Source organism: Miniopterus natalensis, chromosome 12 (assembly GCF_054644295.1).
Source record: "Miniopterus natalensis isolate mMinNat1 chromosome 12, mMinNat1.hap1, whole genome shotgun sequence".
In the NCBI taxonomy this organism is placed as follows: Eukaryota; Metazoa; Chordata; class Mammalia; order Chiroptera; family Miniopteridae; genus Miniopterus; species Miniopterus natalensis.
This window is the reverse complement of record NC_142092.1, coordinates 28,985,244-29,008,462: the sequence shown is the minus strand read 5'-3', so window position 1 is coordinate 29,008,462 and position 23,219 is coordinate 28,985,244. Positions and strand designations below refer to the sequence as shown.

Here is a 23,219-nt window from a genome sequence, read left to right as displayed (position 1 = left end):
TGGTTTTAGTTTTTGACCATTGAGTATGATATTGGCTGTAGGTTTGTCATATATGGCCTTTATTATGTTGAGATATGATCCCTCTATCCCCACTTTCCTGAGAGTTTTTATAAAAAATGGGTGCTGGATTTTATCGAATGCTTTTTCTGTATCTATTGATATGATCATGTGATTTTTGTCTTTCAATTTGTTTATGTGATATATCGCATTTACTGATTTGTGAATATTGTACCAGCCTTGCATCCTGGGAATAAATCCCACTTGGTCATGGTGTATGATCTTTTTAATATATTGCTGGATCCGATTTGCTAATATTTTGTTGAGGATTTTAGCATCTATGTTCATCAGGGATATTGGCCTGTAATTTTCTTTGTTTGTAGTATCTTTATCTGGTTTTGGAATTAGGCTAATGCTGGTCTCATAAAAGGAGTTTGGAAGTGTTCCTTCCTCTTGGATTTTTTGAAATAGTTTAAGGAGGATAGGTGTGAATTCTTTTTTGAATGTTTGGTAAAACTCCCCTGTGAAGCCATCCGGACTAGGGTTTTTGTGTGCAGGGAGCTCTTTACTGCTTCAACTTCATCAGCAGTTATGGGCCTATTTAGACTTTCTGCTCTTCCTGATTGAGTTTTGGAAGGTTGTATTTTTCTAGGAATTTGTCCATATCATCCAGGTTGTTCAGCTTGGTTGTTCATAGTATTTTCTTAATAATCCTTTGTGTTTCTGTTGGGTCAGTTGATATTTCACCTCTTTTGTTCCTGATTTTGTTTATTTGGGTCCTCTCTCTTTGCTTCTTGATGAGTCTGGTTATAGGTTCATCAATCTTGTTTATCTTTTTAAAGAACCAGTTCTTGGTTTCATTGATCTTCGTATTGTTTTTTTAGTCTCTATGTCATTTATTTCTGCATGTTTTAAAATTCTTACTGCACACTGGTTGAAAATTACTGATTTATATGTGAAGGACTTTGCATAGTATATGTTTATAGTAAGACACTCTTCCTCCTCATTTCAGCCCTCTTTCTTAGGCAATCATTTCACAGTTGGAGTAACATTTTTTCCCTTCTTCTTTCAATGTATTTGTACATATTCATACATATATCTGAAAAAGTATATTTAACAAATAGCTAATATCCACTTTTAGATTATGTGTATTACCCTTTCTGACTTGTTCCATGATGTGGGATTTTGTTGATTGTTTATTCTTATAGTAAAAGGGACTCATTCTTTTCCCCCCTGTACTTTTTAAATTTTTTAAAATTTTTATCAGTTTAGTACATAGAGGCAGTAAATTGACCTTATATTTTTGCTAAATGGAACTGACATTTTTCTTGGAATTTTACAGGGGCATAAAATTTAGAGTCCCATTCAATGGGAACAGGTGCCCTTCTTCAATGTGGCAAGAACAGGGGTTTCTAGGTAGAGCAGAGAAAGATTGTAGGTGGGATTCAGTGGAGCAAGTGACAGCAGTCCTACCCTTCCCCCACCTTTATAGGACTAGGAACAGTTGAGCAGGGTGTTTTCTTTTATCACATAGTACAAGGAAGTGCATAGTTTCCAAGCACAATTATAATTAATGTGATTCAGTGAGATCAGGAAAGGAGAGAATCAGGCTTTGTTCTCATATGGCTCAGAATGATGGAACTGGAACCATGTTGAACACTGATAAGCCATTCTCTGCCTGCCAGGTGGCAGCTGAGTTGCTGCTCTTTGGAACAGGACACCTGCTGGGGTATCATGATGGGAGGGGATGATGAACTGAATTTCAGAATTATTGGGAAAGAAAATACTCTCACATTCAACATTTTAGCATTCCTAAACTGGAAAGTGAATTGCATTGTGTGCACCTTTATTTATACAGTGTGTCTCCTCTATCTTTACATACATGTACATACCCACATATTCGTTTTTCAGCATTTTAGGACTGAAATGAACCATGGTGACTGAATGAACTAGTGAGTAATAAACTTGATAATCTAGCATACAGCAGGCAAATTAAAACAACAGCACTGCCCTGGCAGGTGTGGCTCAGTTGGTTGAGCGTCATCTCATGCACCCAGAGGTTGCTGATTCAATTCCCAGTCAGGGCACACACCTGGGTTGTGGGCTTGATCCCTAGTAGGGGGCATGCCGGTTGATGGTTCTCTCCCTTTCCCTTCCTCTCTTTCTCAAATCAATAAAAACATATTTTATAAAAAACACTGAAAAATTTAACTTTACTATTTTTCTATAGGTCATGGTATATTTTGTATGCTTTGGTGATTACAAAAATATAAATTTTTAAAATTTTAAAAATAAAGCTAGAATAAATACATTTTTCATCTTTACTTAAATAAAGATGCTTAAATACTTAAATAGATCAGCTCCTGATTTATTAACCTATTATATTAATTATATTTAAAAATGCATCTCTCACACATGCATACATATATTTGAATGCTTCTTTCATGGCAATTTTTTCGATTAAGTGAAATATAGTTAATTTAATGTTTTCTGAGTATTATGAAAGAATAATTTGGTCAGTACCACCAACTCTTTAGCAATAGAAATTCATAATAAAACCTGTTCAGCTTGCACTATCAGAGTTTTTGCAGCTTTAACTTGAAAAATGTCAGTTATGATTTGTCCTAATATAGCTCCAGCAGGGCAGAATTTAAAAATATTAAAATATATGCACTGATTGATAATGTGAACAAATTTATTAGAATAACTTAAAGACTTTCATATAAAATATGATATCTTTGATTATGGACTGGATGATTGAACTACATTGCCGAAGGTCACACCCTGTTTAGAAAAGTCTTTTAAGAGTTTTCTGAAAAGCTATTAAAGGATTAAGTAAAGGATCCGGGGCGACTTCTTTTATACTGGTTTAACTCTGATGTTATGACATTTTTTCTTTATTTTTTTCATAGGAAATATATTTTAATTGTATTCACAATTTGGGAAGTCCTATAATTTGAAAATATTATGTTTTCTACCCTGCAGATTACCCAGGAGGCTGGAGAATTTATGATCACTTTCCCATATGGCTACCATGCTGGTTTTAATCATGGTTTCAACTGTGCAGAATCTACAAATTTTGCTACTGTCAGATGGATTGACTATGGGAAAGTTGCTAAGTTGGTAAGTTATGCCTCAGAAATAAAGCATAAATTAAATATGTATTCCAGTTAGTGTAGCTGGAAAGCTAAGATCACATGCAGCATTTATTTTCTCCCTCATTGACATTGTGTACCTCTCACTATGGTAAGTTATTTCCGACTAGATATATTTATTTTACATAGGCTGCATTACCATTTGTAGCTATATTTGTCTGTTTCGAAGTTAATGTGGAAAGTTTACCTTGAGAGGCAATTTTATGCAAGTGATGTTTGCTTTATGTCTTAAGGCCACCAGTTGTTTTTTGAGAGGTTTTCCTGTGGCTCCCTGTGGCTCTATGACTGAACTGTCTCCATGTTAGAGTTCAGTCCATGACTTAGAAAACAACAATTTGCAGAAGAAAGTGTCTAGTAAAACTGTAACACGGGAGAATGGTAAGAAGAAATGATTAAAACTTCCCTTAGCTCAGAAGTGAATTCTTGAAAGTAATAATGTAGAGCAAGAAATATATCTTCATGTTAAATTTGGGATCTTTTGCAAAAAATTTTGCATCTTTTGCCCAGTATTTAATTTAGTTTCACATACTGTGTTTTTTCACTCATAAGCAACAACTTCTATTAAATTTAATTTTCCCCTGTGGCATTAAGTAGAGGACACTTTCAAAGTGATGGTGGCTTCTATTAGATTGCTTTCTTTCCTGTGGCTTTTAAGGCAAAGGTGCAGGCTGGCAGAGGGCAGCTTCTTAATGAAACTATGTGTTTTACAGAGTATGTAAAATTGACATAGATTTAGTGTAAAATGATACATACAGCTATATGTCCTTTTCTTGGCCACTGCAAGGTACAAGCGAGTATTATTCATTCTACATTGATAAAACTTGCATGCAGAACCATTGGGTGAACTTAGATACAAATATATTCAGGAAAGATAACTCTCAGTTTAATTTATATGTGTATTTAGAAAATTGCAGAATATATTTAAATAAAAATATAGCCCTTTGGCAGCTCAGAAAGCATTTGAACAAATTCCTGACATAAAAGAAAGCTCTTGCTATTAGAAGACTTTTTCTGTTCTGAGTAATTTCTATTTATGAGGGGTAATTTGGAAAGGAACAGACTGAACTATTTCTTCCCATTACACATCCTTCCTATTACAATAAGCCTAATTAAAAAAAAAAAAAAAAAAAGAAAACTCAGTGTGTATGTACCTTGGCCAGCTACTGCAGTTTTTTTGCAGAAATGTAATGCTAGTATTTGCATTGAAACAGTGTCATAGCCTTGGGGTTAGAACAAGGTATGCTAGTTTATAGTTTGCATCTTTAATCATTGACGTAGTAATCAGCTATTACAGCTGTTCAGAGTCACCAGAAAAATTAGTTGGTGTTTGTTTACTACGTGTTTCAGATCTAGTTCAAGGTATTGACCAAAATAGCTTCTCCCCAAGGCTAAAATGTGGCAGGTGTGTCCACATTGACATGTGTGGAGTGGAGTGTAACCAAGTCAGAGAGGTCGATAGTGGTCCTTTCTGAAATCTCAGCTCTTGGAACCTAGAATTGTGGGATTGTTAAGAAGCAGTACACTGTGGTAGAGGAGGCAGGGATCTGAGGACCAGCTTTTCATCTTCCACCTAGCCATGTAACATTAGGAAAGTCATTTATTCTTTTTGTTTCTTCTTGTATAAAGTAGAAATACTGTTCTACTCCATAGATTTGTTGTGAGGGGGAAGAAAACTCGGGTATGTTTGTTTATATGCATGCATGCTGTGTTGATTTATAGCATTCAGTTTAGTCAAGGGATATGACTGTCTTGGTTCTGGGTATTTTACAAGGTACGAAATGTTCAATGGTTATAATGCAGTTTTGGTCAGTCAATTTAAAATTGTAATTGCATATGTTTTTAAGTATTGTCTCCACCTTCCCTTATTTTGGGGGAGGAGGTGCTACTCTGAGAATGTATTCTTTTTCTATTGCTGCTGTAGCAAATTGCCATAAAATTAGTGATTTAAAACAATACCCATTTACTATCTCATAGTTCTGTAGGTTATAGGTCTGACCTTGGTCTCACTAAGGAAAAATCAAGGTGCTTTCAGGGCTGCGTTACCTTACTGGAGGCTGGTGAAGAATCCACTTCCTTGCTGTCAAGTGGTTGGCGGAATTCAGCTCCTTCTAGTTGTAGGACTGAATTTCCCTTTCCTTCTCGTCTGTCAACTGGGTCTTTGCTCCTAGAGGCCTCTCTCAGGTTCTTGCACATTTCACAAATGTGGCTCCCTACATTTCAGAGCAAGCAATCTACAAAATCTCTTTGTTATGTAAAATAACATATTTACAGATTGCAGGGATTCGGACATGGATATCTAGGCATTCTGCTTACCACAGACAGTTTCAATGAGTAATTGACATGGTGATATCCTAAGAATCTACTCAGAATCATGTAACTAATTTTAGTTATTTTGCTTAAAAACAGGAAACTAAACCTGTAATGGGTACAATTTAAAGCATTTTCACTAAAACACTCTTATACTTTCTTAAATTATATTCCTCAATATTAATGTTTTCTTGGCTATTCCTAGTTAAGAAGTTATTTTACATTATAGTGTGCTGTGATGGCATTTTTTGTGTGTGTGTGCAAACTTTGGTGTCTTTTATCATTTATTTGATATATATTTTTATTTATTTCCAGGTCTGTTTCTTTAAGCAACCTTATGAAATTACTCTGTATGTGTGTGTGCATGCGTGTGTGTGTGCATGCGCATGTGTGTAGACACACACACACGTGTAGTTTTTAATCTTGGAAAATTAGTGAATTGGGCATTAGTTTTTGTTAGCTGGGGACAAATGTAATGCAGGTTAATTATGAATTGCACTTATAGGACTTTTAGCTTTGGACCAAATTTGTTACTTTGTCTTAATTCTTTGCCTTTTTCAATTTATTCTAAATGATAACTGTTAACTATCAGATAACCCCAGTTACTTGTCACAGGTGATGATGAGTTATGTATTTGAGAGGGATGATTTAAAAGGTAACTGCATATTTTTTCATAGTTTAAGCACTGGGCTGGGAGGTCAGGGGGAGGTGACATCTGCTTTACCTGCCATGTATTTGATTTGAACACATAAAAGCAACTGATACAGTATCTGTTTGTAGTGAGTGCAGCATTAATTAATTAATGTGGGATCTCCACTGATTATATTTTATATATTACAAACCAGCATTTCTGACTTCATGACTTAGAAAAGAGCTGTTACAGAAGACTATTTTTTATTTAAAAAAACACATGCTAGGTTTTGAAAAAGATAGCCCCCAGAGACACTAATATATTGACAATCTCTGTTCGATGGCCATCAGACTTTGGTTAATAGGACCTTTTCAGCCCATTGAGGTGGCTGCTGTTGAACAAAGCTCTGTTTACTTAGAGAGTGTTGTCTGCTGTGTGCGGTGCACCATGCGTGCTTCTGTGAATTCATCACTTGGGAGGATAACCTGTTTAATGAGAGCATAGTGAGAGTGAGGTGATGCTGGCAAGGGATCAAGGACCGCTTCCTTTGTTGTCAGGTGCTTGCCTTCTGGTGGTGTCTCTGGAGTAGAATGGGAGAGGGGATTTCTTTTGAATGTATTACCGACCTATTGGTGTATGGTATTTGTTCAAGAAATGGCTAACATTGACTGGAACTCCCATTCCATTATTTGTGCTAAGCCCAAATAGCCATTTTCCAAATTTCAGCAAATTCCTGGATATTTTGTATTCTGAACTAAATAATAGCAGCAGCAGCAATAATTATGTGACTATTTCACTGCCTTTTAGTATATTTTTAGCACTTAATTCTGATTACCACCACCCCCCTTTTTTATCATATCTACCCAAACTGCCTTGGCTCACAGAGACTGTTTTGTGCCGAGATTGCAGGCAGAGAAGAACCTCAGAAAACGGACAGAGGTGGGCATGAGACGGCATTGACCTCATAGGCTTGATACCAACTTAATTTGTCCCTATTTCTAAAAATCTCTGCTACTACCCCAGGCCCTTACTCCTCCTCTCGTTCTTCTCTTTCTTTCTCTCCTTAGTAAGGATCATTCAGCTCTCTTTTGCCCTGACCTGCAAAATATAGCATAGCAAATCCTGCATGATACTACAGAACAGAAGACCTGTTGTAAGGGGGCACACTTACTTAACAAGGCAGTTATGTAATTTCCCCCTATTTCATTAATCAGAGGTAAGAAAAAAATCTAGGGGAATGTTCCAAGTAGCCACGTGCCCATTTGCCTACTGACTCAGGCATAGTTCAACTTTGGAGAGCCCTCAGCAAGTTCCTCCTCTGCCACAGGAATTGTGCTGCATGAAAGGAGAAAGATGTGTAGTCTTCGTTTTCAAGGAGATTCCATAAAGAGCATAGGGCTTTTAACAAACCTCCATTTGTGAAGTTGTGGCATGAGTGGAACATGCTATCCAGTTACTTATTTTAGCCATTTTTATAGCTTTGAACATCAGTAATCTAGACTGAAATGCTATATGTATATTTTCTAGTAGAGATTTAAAAATATGTAACATAGCTTAACAATCAAAGTGAGATACTGGTGCCCAGTCAAGGTGGGTGTTTTCCATTTGTGGGGTATTCTTTCTCTCTGCGGTGAGGCGGAGTCCGTGATTACTTCTGTGCAGCAGCTGTGGTGGCATTCACTGGGCTGCATCCTGCCTGAGTTGGATCAAAGAGCTGGCCTGCAGGTTGTATTTCATTTTTCTGTTTGGTGGGATGAAGTGCAGTTGTTTTGATGTTAGGTTTGATGGATTTGTTTGCCACTGCATTCATTAGCTTCACATCAAAAAACTGACAGGCTGTTAAATGAAACTTTGGCTTAGATTTTCAGCTTGACTGTTTGGAGACATTTGCGAAGATATTTTGTTTTTTGTGTTGCAGCAGCCTGAAGCACTGTGATTGTCTCAAAGGGAAGAAAAGTTATTTACGGATTTTCTTTAGTGAAAAAGAATCATTGTCTTGGGGACAGTCATACCTTAGCCTACACCATCACAAGTAGTGTATTTATGACAGTGTGTGCAGTGTGAGAGACTTATCTACAGCACGATAAATAATGTTATCTCCTTGGAAGGAGAGGTAGTAGTTGGTGACTCCAAAATGATATCTCTTATTTTGCATTAATTTTAAATGATTAATGTGATATTCCAGAAAGCTGAAAAATTACACTGCAGGGCTGGGAATGTTCTCTTATGAACTCCAGGAATGATCCTTCACTATCTAATTTTAAAGCATCCTGACATTTGAATCCTCAAACGTTTGAACAAGTTTAAAAAGAGATGATAGAATTTTGAAATTGATTTCCCTTTCATCTGGAAGGGATTTCAACTATTAGATTGTCTCTCATATAAAAACCACAATATGGGTTCATTCTATTTTATATTTCAATCCTTTTGTAAAATTGAATTTGTTTTTTTCTTAAATCAGGTAGCATCCTTCTCCAAAAACCTTTAATCTTGGGCAGTATTTATTAAAGCACTCAGGAATCATTTTAATGGTGAGTCACTAGGATATATTTTAATGTGTTTTAGATCACAAAATACTAATAGAGTGATATTTCCCTATTCTTGTGGCTTGTGAAAGAAAGAAAATGTAGACTATTTTGCACGTTGCTCATTTAACAGTTCTTGGCGTTCTAATTTTAAGTGTCTGAAAATGCATATAGAATATAAAGTTTGTGAGCTATGGGGATTCTATATTTTCTCTTTTTACCTCTACTTTGTTTCTGTTTCCTGGGCCCTGGTGGTCCAGGACAATAGTGCTGAAGAGTGGCTCTCTGGTGCCCGTTTTACAGAGCTTCAAGGGAAGACGAGAACATATTATGTAGAGAAAAAGAAGCATAAGAACTCATGTCCTTGGGAGCTTGTACTCCAGCTGGGGAGTTAGTATTTACATATCTACAGGAGGTATTTACACAGAAAATATTCACATTTGTCCCTATTTTACTCTGATAAAGCATTGAGTTGTGGTATTCAGAAAATCTGAGACTTCCAGGAGTGGACTAGAAAGCCAGTTGATTAGCATATATTGTGTCTGCAAGAGAGAGATCTGGGGCTCAGAGCAAGGGAGCCTGATTTCATTTATTGCTAACATAAAATTGCTGGATTATAGGATTTAAATAGAAGTGAGTATATGGTTCATGGCATTGACATTTAGTTGCTAATGTATAATCAAGGTAATATCTGTTTTGAGGCTTTAATTTATTACCTTAAGAAAAAGTAAATTGGCTTTTTGAATAACATATACTCTTGAGAAAAATTAATTTGTGTTTAAGCCATTCTACTTTCATATAGTTTGAGAATAATAGTACCTGCCGTTGATTGTTCACAATGTGCTGGGCCTTGTCCAGGGCACTTCATCCATGTTACTTCATGCTGTCTCTGACAGTGCCAGTTCAGAGATAATTGGATGCCTTCTTTCCTCTTCTAGCCCCCTTCTTGAACTGGGGGAGTTGGGATAATGCATAAAATAAGGATGGTGAGGCTGGGCTTGGAGGCAGATGGTTGGCTCCTGATGCACTGTATTTCCTGGACTCATCTCCCTGGATGGGGTGGATTAAATAGGTGCCAGCCAAGTATGTGATTTGTGGGGTCACTTTCAAGATTCTTAAGGATTCAGAACAATACTGCCCAGGTAAGTTGTAGTTGACACCAGGAGGCCCCACATTCTTTCTAGCAACTGTTTCTATTTGGTTTCTTTCTACACCCCCTACTGGGGATTAAGCCTGAAACCCAGGCATATGCCCTGACTGGGAATCAACCAGTGACCTCCTGGTGCATGGGACATGGCTCAACCAACTAAGCCACACGGGCCAGGCTCTGTTTGGTTTCTTAAAGCCAGTGGGTACTTATTTTGTCTTCTTCTGCTCTGTTGAGAAACCTACACATGAATTATTTTTTAGCCCATAGAGTAACCATCATTACCTCTCAGGCTTTAACCTTGCTCTTTGATTAAGTGGGGGAAAAACCCCCACAGAGGTTCTCTGCTCCCTTCCTCATTTTGAGAAGTGAGGGGGATCCTGAGGCTTCAGTCTGGGCAAAAAGATGTGTATAGAGAATCAGAACAAAGTTGAGGATACACCTACCTTAAGTGGGCTCTGAACCCCTGGCCCAGCCACACAGTGATTTTCGTTCTCAGCAGAAGAGCTAAGTGTGAAATAGGACTTGTTAAAATAAGGCATTCCTATAAGCCAAGGTCATGGCTTCCCTTTTTATTCTCTGCTGATAGAACCGGCAGCAACATGTGCAATGCCCAGTTTGAAGCCTCCGTGTGGGAGTTTTGCTTACTTAATCATTTGATATGACCTCTTTGAATCAAAAGAAAGTTTTAATGGGATTTCACTGAGGTCACTTAACTATAATTAGACTTTAATCTGTGGATCCACAACCTCTCCTCCCTCTGCTCTGAGCAAGATGATAGAAAGGATGAGCGCTCCTCCTTCAGAAACTGCTCGGTAGAACTATAGCCTGGAAATTCCTTATGGGGCTGTGGCCACTCTCTGTGCTAATGCCAGGGCCCCTTCTCAGGAAGAAGGAGAAAGTGATGAAGGTGATAGCGGAATAAGGTTTTGATATTTAAATATCAAACGGGATGAAGAATGGGTGAAGAAACCCATGATTAACCTCAGTTACTGTTGTAACAGTTCTGCACCTTTGCAATGAGAAGAATCAGTGTTAGCCAGTTCAGAGAAGAAAGGTGTCCCCAGTTAGGCAGATCCTAAGCCGACCTGATGCAAAATAGAAGCCCAGTTCTTAGTTCTCTCCCTCTTTTAGTATGCCTGTTATTTTTAATTTACTAGACGTATATCCCCTTGCAAACTGTGGCCAGTAATGTATTTTGCCTCTTTCTAAAATGAGGAAGGCAAAACAAGAGTGTCTTCTGGACACTTGGACACTCTGAAAGGATTATTTCCAACACAATAGCTTAGAGCACTGGTTAATTCTTTTCGACACAATCAACAAAATTTAGTGCTTACAGCTAATTCTGCCAGGCATTGTTTTTGTCTCATTTGTGTTATCAGATTGTATTTTTCTAAGTACTTTCTTTAAGTGAGGACAAATATCAGTACTTTTATGCTTTCTTGCTTATAGTGCTGAGTGCAATTTTTATGACTTTATATCTCTTACTGTTGTTTGTTATTTAAATTTTTATCAAATTGAGTATGACTAATGAATACATAAGTAAGGGAACTTTCAACTTATGGTTATAATGTTATTAAAAATGTGAAAAAATGAAATCTTGATATTGGGAAATCATCTATTTTATAGTCAGATATATCAGTACAGAATTTTGGGGCAGGGGATGACGATTGTATACATATATACATGTAGTTCACTGTTATTGGTATTATTTTATAACCTTTTAGGAGAAGGCTAGAAAACATTAAGGAAGAAAAATTTAGGATGCTTATGTTCCATGTGTAATCTCAAAGTTACTTTTATAAAATTCATTAGAAATATAGCTCAAGTAGTTATTGAGGTTCCATGATCTCTGTAGGATTGCTGTCAGAAGCACTCAAGGGAGACAACACAGGGTGGTGGAGGCAGCAGATGCTCTGGAGAGTAATATACTTCGTCTTGAGTCTTTCTCAGGCTGCTTGTAATTCTGCCGAGCTTCATTTCCTCATGTGTAAGGGAAGCATTGCTTTGTCGTGTTGAAAGGGTACAAGTTCAAGGGTTAGCCATGAACTCTTGTTTCATTGGAGCAAGTACTTAACTAACTTGTCTACATTGCCCTTTTCCGATATGTAAAATAGCTACTTTATAGTTGTTCTGAAAAATAAATGAAATTAAATATGTAAGGAGCCTTGAAGAGTTGTGGTGGGGACTGGGTAGATATGTGGTGGATTAGGATTGTGTTTCCACTGCATTTTTCTTTCAGAATTCCATTTTGGGGAATTGACCTTGGCTCAGTGGTGGGCCTGTCTGGCATAAGGGAAATCCTGTTTACTGTCCCAGTGATGATGGATGAGTTCACTGGGCTAATCCTGGCAAAATAGAAGGGAGGGTAGGATTGGTGGAGACAGAGGAAAAGGCCAGCTTGCCCTAGGAGAGTAGTGGAACGCTCATCTCTTTCTAGATGAAGACAAGGAAGCACTGAAATCTGCAGCCTGCAATCATAAGGGGATCAGAACCTAACTTAAAGTCCATGCTTTGTATATCAGACCAGAGACATGAAAAGGTTCTGATTAAAAATCAAAGTCTGGAGAAAGCATTCCAGTGTTTTATTTTTCACAACTTTGTCAGAAATACAAATGTTCATTGCTCCATCTCCAGAGTTCTTCCTTCCTTAATAAAAATGTTTCTAAGGCTAATTTGAGTGCAAATAAACAAAAACCCAACCCAATCACATAGGTCTGTATTAGAATTCTGGTTCTGTGTGGGGTACTTGTGTAACTTGCCTCTGTGTGCTATAGTATCCTTATTTGCAGAGAGAGCTTTAAGCTGGTGCCCCACCAGGCTATAGTGAGGATAGGGGCAGTAGCTGGGACAGTCACCTAGCACTGTCCTCTACCACTGAAAACATTTAAAAAAAAATGATTCATCATGGGTTATTTTTAAGTCAGGGAACTCCCTGACACTAACTTGGGGAAGCTAGTGGAGTTCAGGCCTGAGGTGCTGAGAAGCAGTGGCTGTGGGGATCGTATTTGTAGGATATGTGCTAACAGCAGACTGGGCAGATGGGTTGCTTTATATATTTCTACTTATTTCTCAAATCCATTCACTTTTACTTTCTACAAAATGAGGGCAGTTTGAAAAGAAATGATATCAGCTAACAGTGTTTGGGGTTCTGTGGGCCAGATTGCTGAGAGGAGGAATGTGAAGGAGCTGTTGGCTTTTGTCTTCAAAAACATACTGTAGCTTTTGGACCCCATGTTGAATTTGAAAGACCATGTGTTATAAACCCTTGGAAAGAAAGCCAACATAGATGTTAGAAGTTTCTGCTAAGTTTGACTAGTCCACACATGGCTTTTACTGCTCCAGCTTTTTATTTGAATTAAGATAAAAAGGTAGTTTTCCAGTAACTTCCTACTATTCATAAAGGACATTTTTAAAGACCTATTAATAATTTTTACTAATTCTTGGTAGAGTATTCTCAGTTCTCAGGAATGCATATTTTGGATTGTTCTTTAATTTTAAGTATTAATTTATTTTAAAAAAATGGACTGTTCTGATGATTATTGAAATAGCTTGAAAACCTGTTTCTTTGCTGGCAAATAAAATTGAAAAATTGTTCAAACTTCAGTATTATTCAAAGTAATAGTGAAGGATTTATTTTTCTTATTGTCTTAGTAAATATAAAAGGGAAGTTTCATTGGACATGAGAATGTAGTTGGTAGACTGGGTGCTCTACACTTCTGTTGGTGGCAGTGTATTTGGCATAAGCATCCTGAAGAGCGGTGGGTAGTATGTATCAATACCCCTCAACATCTCCATGCCCTTTGACCCATTTCTTACACTCCTAGGAAGTCATCAGAAAGACAGACAAAAGTTCATTTACAAAGATGATTGTTGTGGTTCTAGTTTTATTGAATTATAACTAAAATGCCCAATGATATGGGAATCATTGAGTAAGTTATTGTACTAGAATACGTTTAATTTTACAGAAAATTATTTGAAAGGAAATCACTATGGCTTTTCATATTACTTTCTAAGTACCCAGTGTTCAAATGTATAAAAATAAAAGAATGAATATATGCCCATGATTAAAAAAATTAGTCCAGAGAAATATTAAATGACACCCATTCCATTCCCTTCCTCAAAGGTAAAACCTGTTAACTCATATATCCCTTCAGAAATATCAGCATATGTCTATACCTTTTTAAAAATCTACACAAAGATGATCAGTATTGAACACATTGTTTTCCATTGTCTTTCCTTTTAACATCTTTTCTTTTAATATATCTTTTACTTATGGCAAGTAAAACATTTTTAGAGTATAGATGTTTATTAGAAAAATCTTGTAGCTTATCCCAATAGAGTATGACAGATGGTTTGCAGTAGATTTTTTTCTGAGGGGCATCATAGAACCACAGTCGTGCATAGGAGTTCATTGCACAGATCTTGTTAACAAATCAGGACTTTGAAAATGAATGCCTGAGTTCAGTGCTCTCTTTTCATTCCCTTCGTGCAGAGCAGATGGCTACGTGGACCTGGTGCACTTGCACGTTTCCAGTTCTGTCTTTGTTGACAGGCCCTGCCTGCACCTGCCATCTCAGCTTATTCCACCACAGTTAATACAGGAAAATAGTTAATGCCATCATAGTTTCTGTTTTACTGACAGCGTTTGGAACTGTGTCCTCATATCTGAAGAATTGGATTGGTCAAATACATTTTAATAAGTTTCTTTAGAATTACATTTCTCTGGCTCCATGAAGGATTATCCCAGTGAATTTGGAAGACATGACAGAAAAAAGTAACGAAATGACTTTCTCAACAGTTCTATGATAATGGGAAATTGAAATAGGAATGGCAGAAAGAGGAGATAAAACCCAGCCTGGTTTCTAAATATATATGTAGGCAAGGAGGGCTACATAAAATAATAAAATACCAACTGCAGTAATCATTAAGGGTACTCTAGATTTAAAACACGTACACGAAGTAAGACAATCAGGAAATTATTGCTCATTGTTGCAAGAGAGCAGATGGTGCTTAAAATACCTTTTAATTTTATGTCATTCTTAAAATCAAACAATCAAAGAACATATACCATCTATATTTAAAAAGTTAAATGCAAACTTTTCTATTTTGGGGAGAATGCTAGAGTAGAGTTGAAGAAGAACAAGTGCAGCCTTAACCTGACAATAAAGATACATGTTGGAGGCTGTCTTGGCAGGGGATTGAAGGGATAGATGAGGGAAAAGATTACTAGGAGAGCAGTGTTCCAAACCCTGCTTAGCTCCTATGTGTAACTTCTCTGATATACATGTCTCCCCTAAGTAGCTCTGGTGAGTGACTTTTAAATTCTGAATGTTTAAGTTCTGAAATGTCTAGATTATGTCTCTAAAACTGTATTCATTTCAGTACATGGTCATAATTTTTAGAAAATGTGATTTAATACTTTAGTATTTCACATTTGATGAGAGAGAATGTTAGGTTTTTCTGAATTGTGGTGCTGTGTACACTCTGGCCTTCAGAATTAATGCTGAATTCTAAGCCCTAAAATGTTTAGTTTGAGTAAGTCTGACCAAGACTTCTCAGTAGATAAACTCTTGTTCTCAGATTTGTACATAGGTTTCCCCTATAGCAGTGGATCTTAAGAGGTGTTTCTGTTGTGTAGGCTCCTTATTATCAATTCACTGTGCTTTTCCCCCCAATTACTATATAGGTATGTGTTGGTGTTTTGAGATGGAAGGAGTCTGTGGCAAATCTAAAGCAGTCTGATTGATTCAGCCACTCAGTGCTGGACTGAAAAATGTTGCTGCTGAGCACAGATTCTTGTTCAGTTCCTGTTGCCATGTTACTTTTTGTTCACACTGGTGATCCTGTCAGTCAGAGTAGCCTATGTGAAAGTGAAAGAAAGGAATTGGAGGTTCAGATCCATCTTTCAGAATATTTACTCTTTGAGTTGCACAATGGAGAATCTGAAGACCATACTCAATTACCAAGTAACTGATGCAATTACTTATCAAGAAAGTTGGGGAGATGCAATTCACTGTGTTTTCAAAGAAACTTTCAGGTCTGGAAGTTTATAAACGTAGAGTTCCAATGGGTACCTGTAGAGTTTAGTTTTATTATATTGAAATAATACAGTTTGTGTTGATTTCATTCTAAGAGAACCCCCCCCTTTTCCCCCGTTTATCTTCCCCATTTACTATCTGCAACCAATTGACATGATAGCAGATTGAATCAGATGTATTTTCTTGGTCTTTATAATTATTAAACTTTGAAGTAAATTTATGGAAACTCCACAGGATAAAGGCAAACAGACACCACTATGGAATGAATTGTCTTCAGTGAATGTCACATGTACAGTTCCAGTAGAGTCTATGGACAAAGTAGTCCTCAGTGGGTAGATTAGTGGGTCTAGATCTTCTGCATCAGTGGGCTCATCTCTGAAGCAGAAGGCCCAGAACCACTAATCAGTGCTCACCAAATTTTTCAGACTGGCATTTAGGTTAATTCAAATCTGTTAATTACCTGCTGTATAGTGGCCTGTAATTGGGCTTTTGGGAAGAGGCCTTTGTCTTGTATTCTACTTATTCCAGGTACTGTGGGACACAGAGAGTCAGTTTGATGAGATCTTGGACCCACTTTCCTAAGCCAGGCTTTCTGTCATGCGTTATAAGCATTTTTAAAAAAATTGGAATATTATCTGTATGGTGTAATCTTTTAGCCCAGGGGTCAGGAAACTTTTCCTTTTAAAAGCCAGATAATAAATACTTCTGGCTTTGTGGACCACACCAAACAAAAAATATTGGAATATTATCAAACATAATACTTTATGTCTTGTTATATCCTATTGTTTTTGAATATTTTTTTTATGCCACTTCAAAGTCCTCAAAAACACTGTTTGAAATGGCTGAATATTTCATCCTATGAATGCACCCTAATTTAACTATTCTGTTGTTATGGAGGTTGTTTACAAATTTCAGTATTACCAATTACACAGCAGTAAAGAGCTTTATGCATAAATTACTGTCCAACTTTCTTTTTTCTTAAGGGATAAGATTTTAGAAGGCTAATTATTGAATAAAATAGTATTTGAATACATGTTGTAAGATTGTTTCCAGCATTTGTACTCACATAAGTAACATGAAAATGATTTTTGGCAACACTGAGATTGGTTACTAAAAATTTTTTTTCCTTCTTCTTTTTAAATAAAAAAGTTTAATCCCATTTTTTAAATAACTAGGGAATTTGAACAATTTTTATAGCCTATGTATTTTTTTGTATTTTAAAATATTTTATTATGAATATTATTATTAATTAAGGATTTGGACCTTTGACTCTTATTTTCCACAAATATCATTCTCAGTTTGTTTGCTTTTCAGTTTTATTAGAGTATTTTTGTGGTTTTTGTTTTTTAACAGAAGTCAGTGTTTGCTTATGGCCCTAGGATTGAGCCTCTGTTCCTCTTTCTTCTTAGCTGCCACTGTGCACCCATCTGGACTTCCTTTCCTCTGTGCGTGACTGTGGAACACGCATAGCCTTCCTAATTCCCCACTCTGTTCCTGTAGCAAGTTGTGGATGTCCTGTTTGCCTTAAGACTTACTAGTAACTGCAGGGAAACGGGACTGAGAGTCGTACTTGGTGGGAATTGCAGAGGTTCCAGGTAGGGGTATGTCTTGTCTGCTTCATAGCATCAGGGAATGAGGACCATCTTGCTCCTGGTTCAGTCGTTCATGCAGTTGGATAAGGAACCTTTGCTGTTTCCAGGCTCTCAACCTGCATGTCAGCCCACTCCTTATCCTCTTATGCTTCAGCTTCGCCAGACTGTTCTCTATTCCTGAAACATGTTTACGTTGTATAGGTTGTTGATTATGTATGAAAAGATGTCTTTGAAAAAGCATGTAGAAAATCTATCTTATGTCTCCCATGAAACCTTTATTGGGGCTTTGTATCTTTCTTCGGAAGCTATAGTCTATTAATTGTGTCTTTGCCCATCTCTGTCCTCTGAACCTGCCTCTTTTGAAAGGATGCTTTTTATTGTACTCATTTTCACAGAGCAGAACATGCCATCATGATAACCCAAGGGATTAAGAGAAAATGTTCCCTTGCCTGCCATTCTCAGAGGCAGTGACTGTGAAACCAGGTGCCTTGACTTGATTCAGAGCTGGGAAGGCAAAGGATGAGGCAACTACAGCCTTGGGAAAATAGAAATAGGGCACAAAGGGAAATCAATATTCAACAGAAGGTCAAGGCACAACTATAGATTAAATATTCATTCACTCACTAAGCTATACTTTTTTAATATATATATCTTTATTGATTTCAGAGAGAGGAAAAGAGAGGGAGAGAGAGAAAGAGAGAAACATCAATGATGAGAGAGTCATTGATCGAGCCTACAACCCGGGCATGTGCCCTGACTGGGAATCGATCCCCGATCGCCTGGATCCTAGGTTGATGCTCAACCGCTGAGCCACACCCGACCGGGCACTAAGCTATACATTTAACAGAGGAGATGGACTCTTTGGGGACTGGGCACTTTCCGGGGGGCGGGGGGGGGAGCTTATTAAAGATCAGTTCCAACCTATGGATCTGTGGTTTTACACATTGTGTGTGGAGATGTGCAGACAGTAGAGTGTATGCTTCAGTGAATTTAGCCCTATGGAGCATGATGACAGCTTGAGTGTTTGTGACTGTGCTGCTCATTAATAAACCTTCAGAGGAAGTTTATAGCTCAGTGAAAGGAGGCAGAGCTGGCCCATTTTGTGCCGTGCGTATGTCATCACTTAAGCCTACAGCAGAACTAACTGCTAGAGTTGCTCTGACTACTGAGCAAAGATGAGCAAGGTTGAACTTCAAGGAAATGTGCTATTTATAGAGTTTGTATTTTCAGTTGGGGATTTTAACTGTGGTATAAATAAAGAGTTATATAATGAGGGAAGATCAGTGGGACGATAAATGGTGAGAGTGTATCATTCTAAGGGTTACTATTTTTATGAGCTTTTGATAGTTCTTTAATGTAAGGTGAAATTTTTAAAATAGCCAAAAACATGAATACTCAGATACTGTTTTTCACAAATATACGATGTGCATCTTCCCATTGCCTCTGTCTAGCTTTTGGTTTTTAAAGATTTCTCTTTGAGTTACTAAAAAGAATTGGCATTCTATATTGTTATTGTTATTGTGTACAACTGTAGGTTCAAGTGAATTTTAAAATCAAGTTACTTCTAAATGTTAGTTAGACAAAAATAAAACTGTACTGCACAGTACCTATTTATTTACATGTGTGACATATTTATGTATTTTATTATGGAAACTCAGATTTTTTATATAGATCAATAATTCTAGAAGTTATTCTTGTGAACAGTTTTAAGCACGGATATTTATAATACCCTTCCCCCACATTTCAGGTGCGTAAATATGGTTACTAGTAGTAGATGATTGATGGAATAGAATTTTAGGACATCTCTACTGTACAGCTGCTAAAAACAATGGGGTCAATCTGTATGAATTGATGTGACAAGATCTCCAAAATATATTAAAAAAGCTAGTTAAGGACTGCCTTTTATAGTATGAAGTTATGATTTAAAAAAATTCTTTAAAAATATATAGATAGAAAAAGAAATGAAAGGATATATATATATAATTATGGCTATGGCCAGTGGGATGAATTTGAGATGTATAAAGCTGGGACTCTCACCTTTTATGCACTCTACTTTTGTGTTGTTGGAATTTTTTTTTTTTTTTCAAGACTTATCATGTATTATTTTGTGCCATTTGAAAGATAGCCAATGAAATTATTTTTATAGTTTTTAAAAGTATATTTATATAGAGAGCTCTAAACTAATGTGTAAATGTGTCTTATAAGTGCATGGTAGAAATGTTCTGTAATCTATCTACTTCCAGATAGTTAGCTTGTAACCAGAATTTCACCGTGGAGGATGATGATAAATGTGTCTGCACATGCTCATAGTACTTTTAAAGCATTTAAAAAACTTTATTCTATACTTACTAATTGATCTCTAAGTAAGGTGACATTTCTCATTCATTCTAAAACTGACAAATCTCAGAGGGAAGAGGGGTGGTGGTAGTGGGGGGACGATATTAACCAAAGAACTTATATGCATATATGCATAACCCATGGACACAGACAATAGTGTGGCGAAGGCCTGGGGGGTGAAGGGGTGAGAGCGGGGTGTAGGGTGTCAATGGGGAGATAAAGGGGACAGCTATAATACTTTCAATAATAAAGATATTTGAAAAAAATAAAATGGGAAAAAGCAGCACCGATACTCACTATTTAAATAATTGTTGAAAGAATTAAAATGGAGCCCAGCCGGGCGTAGCTTAGCAGTTGAGCGTCGACCTGGGATCCAGGCGATTGGGGTTCGATTCCCGGTCAGGGCACATGCCTGGGTTGCGGGCTCGATCAATGACTCTCTCATCATTGATGTTTCTATCTCTCTCTCTCCCTCTCCTTTCCTCTCTCTGAAATCAATAAATATATATTTAAAAAAAAAAAAGAAAGAATTAAAATGGAAATTTGCTTAGAAACTATTTTCAGATAGAATATAATGTTCTGTATGTGTTGTAAAAAAGCCTGAAATTGCATATTTGCTTTTGCTAAAACATGTACTCTGTGTGTGTGTGTATATCGTTCCCACATAATCAAAACTCACTATTAGACTCTGTAAATTGTATCATGGACTATGGTGCTTAAATATTAATGTATTTCATTACTTTTCTCAAATTAAAGATTTATGGACAGTGTGTGTTGTTCACCAGCAGAGGGCAGTGGCTCGTTACAGTTTTTTCCCAAGTTCTTCAGGAGAGGGTTTTCCTCACAGCATTTGACCTAATTTGACATATAGAGTCTTAGATATTTACTGAATATACATTTGTAATTGATGTTTTATATAGAAGAAAATATGATAAAATGGATGTAACTGAATGTAGTAAGGAATATCTGTACTATCATTTATATTCCTTCCAGATTGGTTAAAATAAGTGGTCATTTTATGTATAGGAAGTATGTGCATTTTGCCTAAAATGTAATCAAATTCAAGTGTTTCTTTTGTGAAATGAGGTTATAATTCACCCAAATCTATTGCCAACTGTGTGTGGTCCCTACAAGTTGTACGGTATATCTGCTATGCAAAGGGGGAGCACGTGCACACACACAAACACACAGCACAAATATAAAATAAAATGTTGGGCGGGGGGAACTTATAAGCTGACAAGTAGCAGTGTGTGAGGTAATTAATGTAGATTACTTGATTAGCGACTGACACATGGCATGCAATAAATGTTTGTCTCCTCTCTCTCATGAGATGTTGACATTTATTAAATGTTTAAAAGCAATTTAAAAGTTAGGGCAAAGATTTCTTCTATTAATTGCTGTTTCACGTTGTCTCAAATTGTGCTATGGCAGTGACCAATAGTGCCTTCCTGCTTTTCTCTTGCTTCCCAGATCTGCCCCAGGAACCAGTTGTAAGCCAAAGCTCCTTGTTCTGTGATTTGGCGGGTGCAAATATGATACCCCACCAACAGGCAGCTATCATTTAAACACATGCCAACCATGCCATGTTGTTACTTGTCTTTCAGAATAAACTGTGGAAGTACCCACCATGGGGATGCATTCTTATCATCTGGATTCTGAGGGGTTTCAAATAGGTTAAAATATCCTTCAGTTTTCATTTGAGCTGTGTCCAGAACATACTAAAGGACTGTAGTTCTGAAATAAAGTTTTCTCAAGTCAGTCATTCATCAGAGACAGAATCTATCCTGGGAGAGAGTTTCATATCCTGAGAACCCTGTTCTAAAATATCCCTTGGCTTTTTTCTACTAAGCCCTTCTTTTTAAAATAAAGCAAGAACATGAAACATTTGGAAAATGCAAAATCCTACCTGTGAGTATTTGTGAGTAAAAAATGTAATTCTTTAATTTGCTGGATATGTACATGCAAATGATAAGGGTTTGATCTTAGTCCAACTCTAGCTCTACTGGTTGTGAAAGGATGTCCTTGATTTTGTGGCTGTGACTAAAGAGATCATTAATGATCTCCTACAGATCATTAATCTGTATGTGTTATGACTGTTTGATCTAGCACATTGGTGGCATTGGTGCATATTGGGGATAGAAATTTAATTTTATAAATTCAAGCTATTCAGCAGTGGCTATGAAAAATCACCAGAGATGTAGATATATATTTGCTATTGTCAGATGTTTCAAATATTTCTTCTATTTTTAAAATGTATTTATTTATATATTATATATTGATTTTTGAGAGAGAGAGGAGGAGAGAGAAAGAGAGCGCATGCACGCAAAAGAGAGAGATCTATATGTTGTCCCACTTATTTATGCATTCATTGGTTGATTCTTGTATGTACCCTTATCAGGGATTGAACCCACAACCTTGGGTCATTGGGGTGATGCTCTAACCAACTGAACTACCTGGCCAGGGCAAAGATTTCTTCTGTTAATTGTTGTTTCTAAAGTGATAGAATGCTCTTCGGTATTTTAAATAAAAATAAATTACCACCCTGGCCTGGTAGCTCAGTTGGTTAGAGCATCATCACGATAAGCCAAGGTTGCGGGTTCAATCCACAGTCAGGACACATATAAGAATCAACCAATGAATGCATAAATAAATGGAACAACAAATTGATGTTTCTCTCTCTCTAAAATAAGTAAAATTAAAATAAAAAATCCTTATATATACAATTTTTTGGAAAAATATAACAGTGTAAGTAAAAATGAGGTAAAAGACCTTGGGAAAAATAAATAAGATATAAAATAGCAACACAGAAAAACAAGAAAGAATTTGAAATAAAACATATTAGAAGAAAATGTAGGGGAATTATTTGTCCGATCCTCAGGTTGAGGAGGACTTTCCATGTGGGGCACCATTGGTGGGTGCCATGAAGAAAAAGAACTACATTACCAAAAACTGCAAACTAAATGAACAAATATACTATGTGTGTTACATGAAAGATAATGGATTAATATCCTTAATAAGGTATGCCTCCAATAAATCCCTCAATGTTACTTTTAATAGCAGATCAGCTAGAAAACATATTTAGTCAGATATTGCTATAACTTGGTGTACAATGTAAAACTTACAAGTATATTTAAAATAAAACAGGATATTTTAAGAAAATTGGGCACATCTCAGATGCTACTTGGTGTTTACCTTCAGATGCCACAGGGCTCTGATTTGTCTTCTTTGCCATTAGGTGACCTTCATGGGCATGTTTGAGGAGCAGCAGCACTTTAAAGTCTAAAGAACCTCTCATTCTTAATTCACTAATAATTATGATGGATGAAATTCAATGAGTCTTTGTGTCAGGCATAAAACTTTACTTACACTAATTCACCCAATTTTTACAACTGTCCTGTAAGGTAGGTAGTATTACTACCTCATTGCATAGAGGAGAAATTAAAGCATACAGAGGCATAACTCGGACCCCAGTGAAAGTAGAAAAAAA

At 36.7% G+C, this 23,219-nt stretch overlaps 1 protein-coding gene across 2 annotated transcripts in view; it reads left to right on the top strand.

Moving 5' to 3' along the window:
• The window catches only part of KDM4C (lysine demethylase 4C), a 308,354-nt gene that overhangs the window by 87,473 nt on the left and 197,662 nt on the right, over nucleotides 1-23,219 (top strand). For both annotated transcript variants that reach the window (XM_016214253.2, XM_087822671.1), the window contains one exon: nucleotides 2,983-3,120. In XM_016214253.2, coding sequence (XP_016069739.2) covers nucleotides 2,983-3,120 — 138 coding nt within the window. The remainder of the gene's footprint in view (nucleotides 1-2,982; nucleotides 3,121-23,219) is intronic.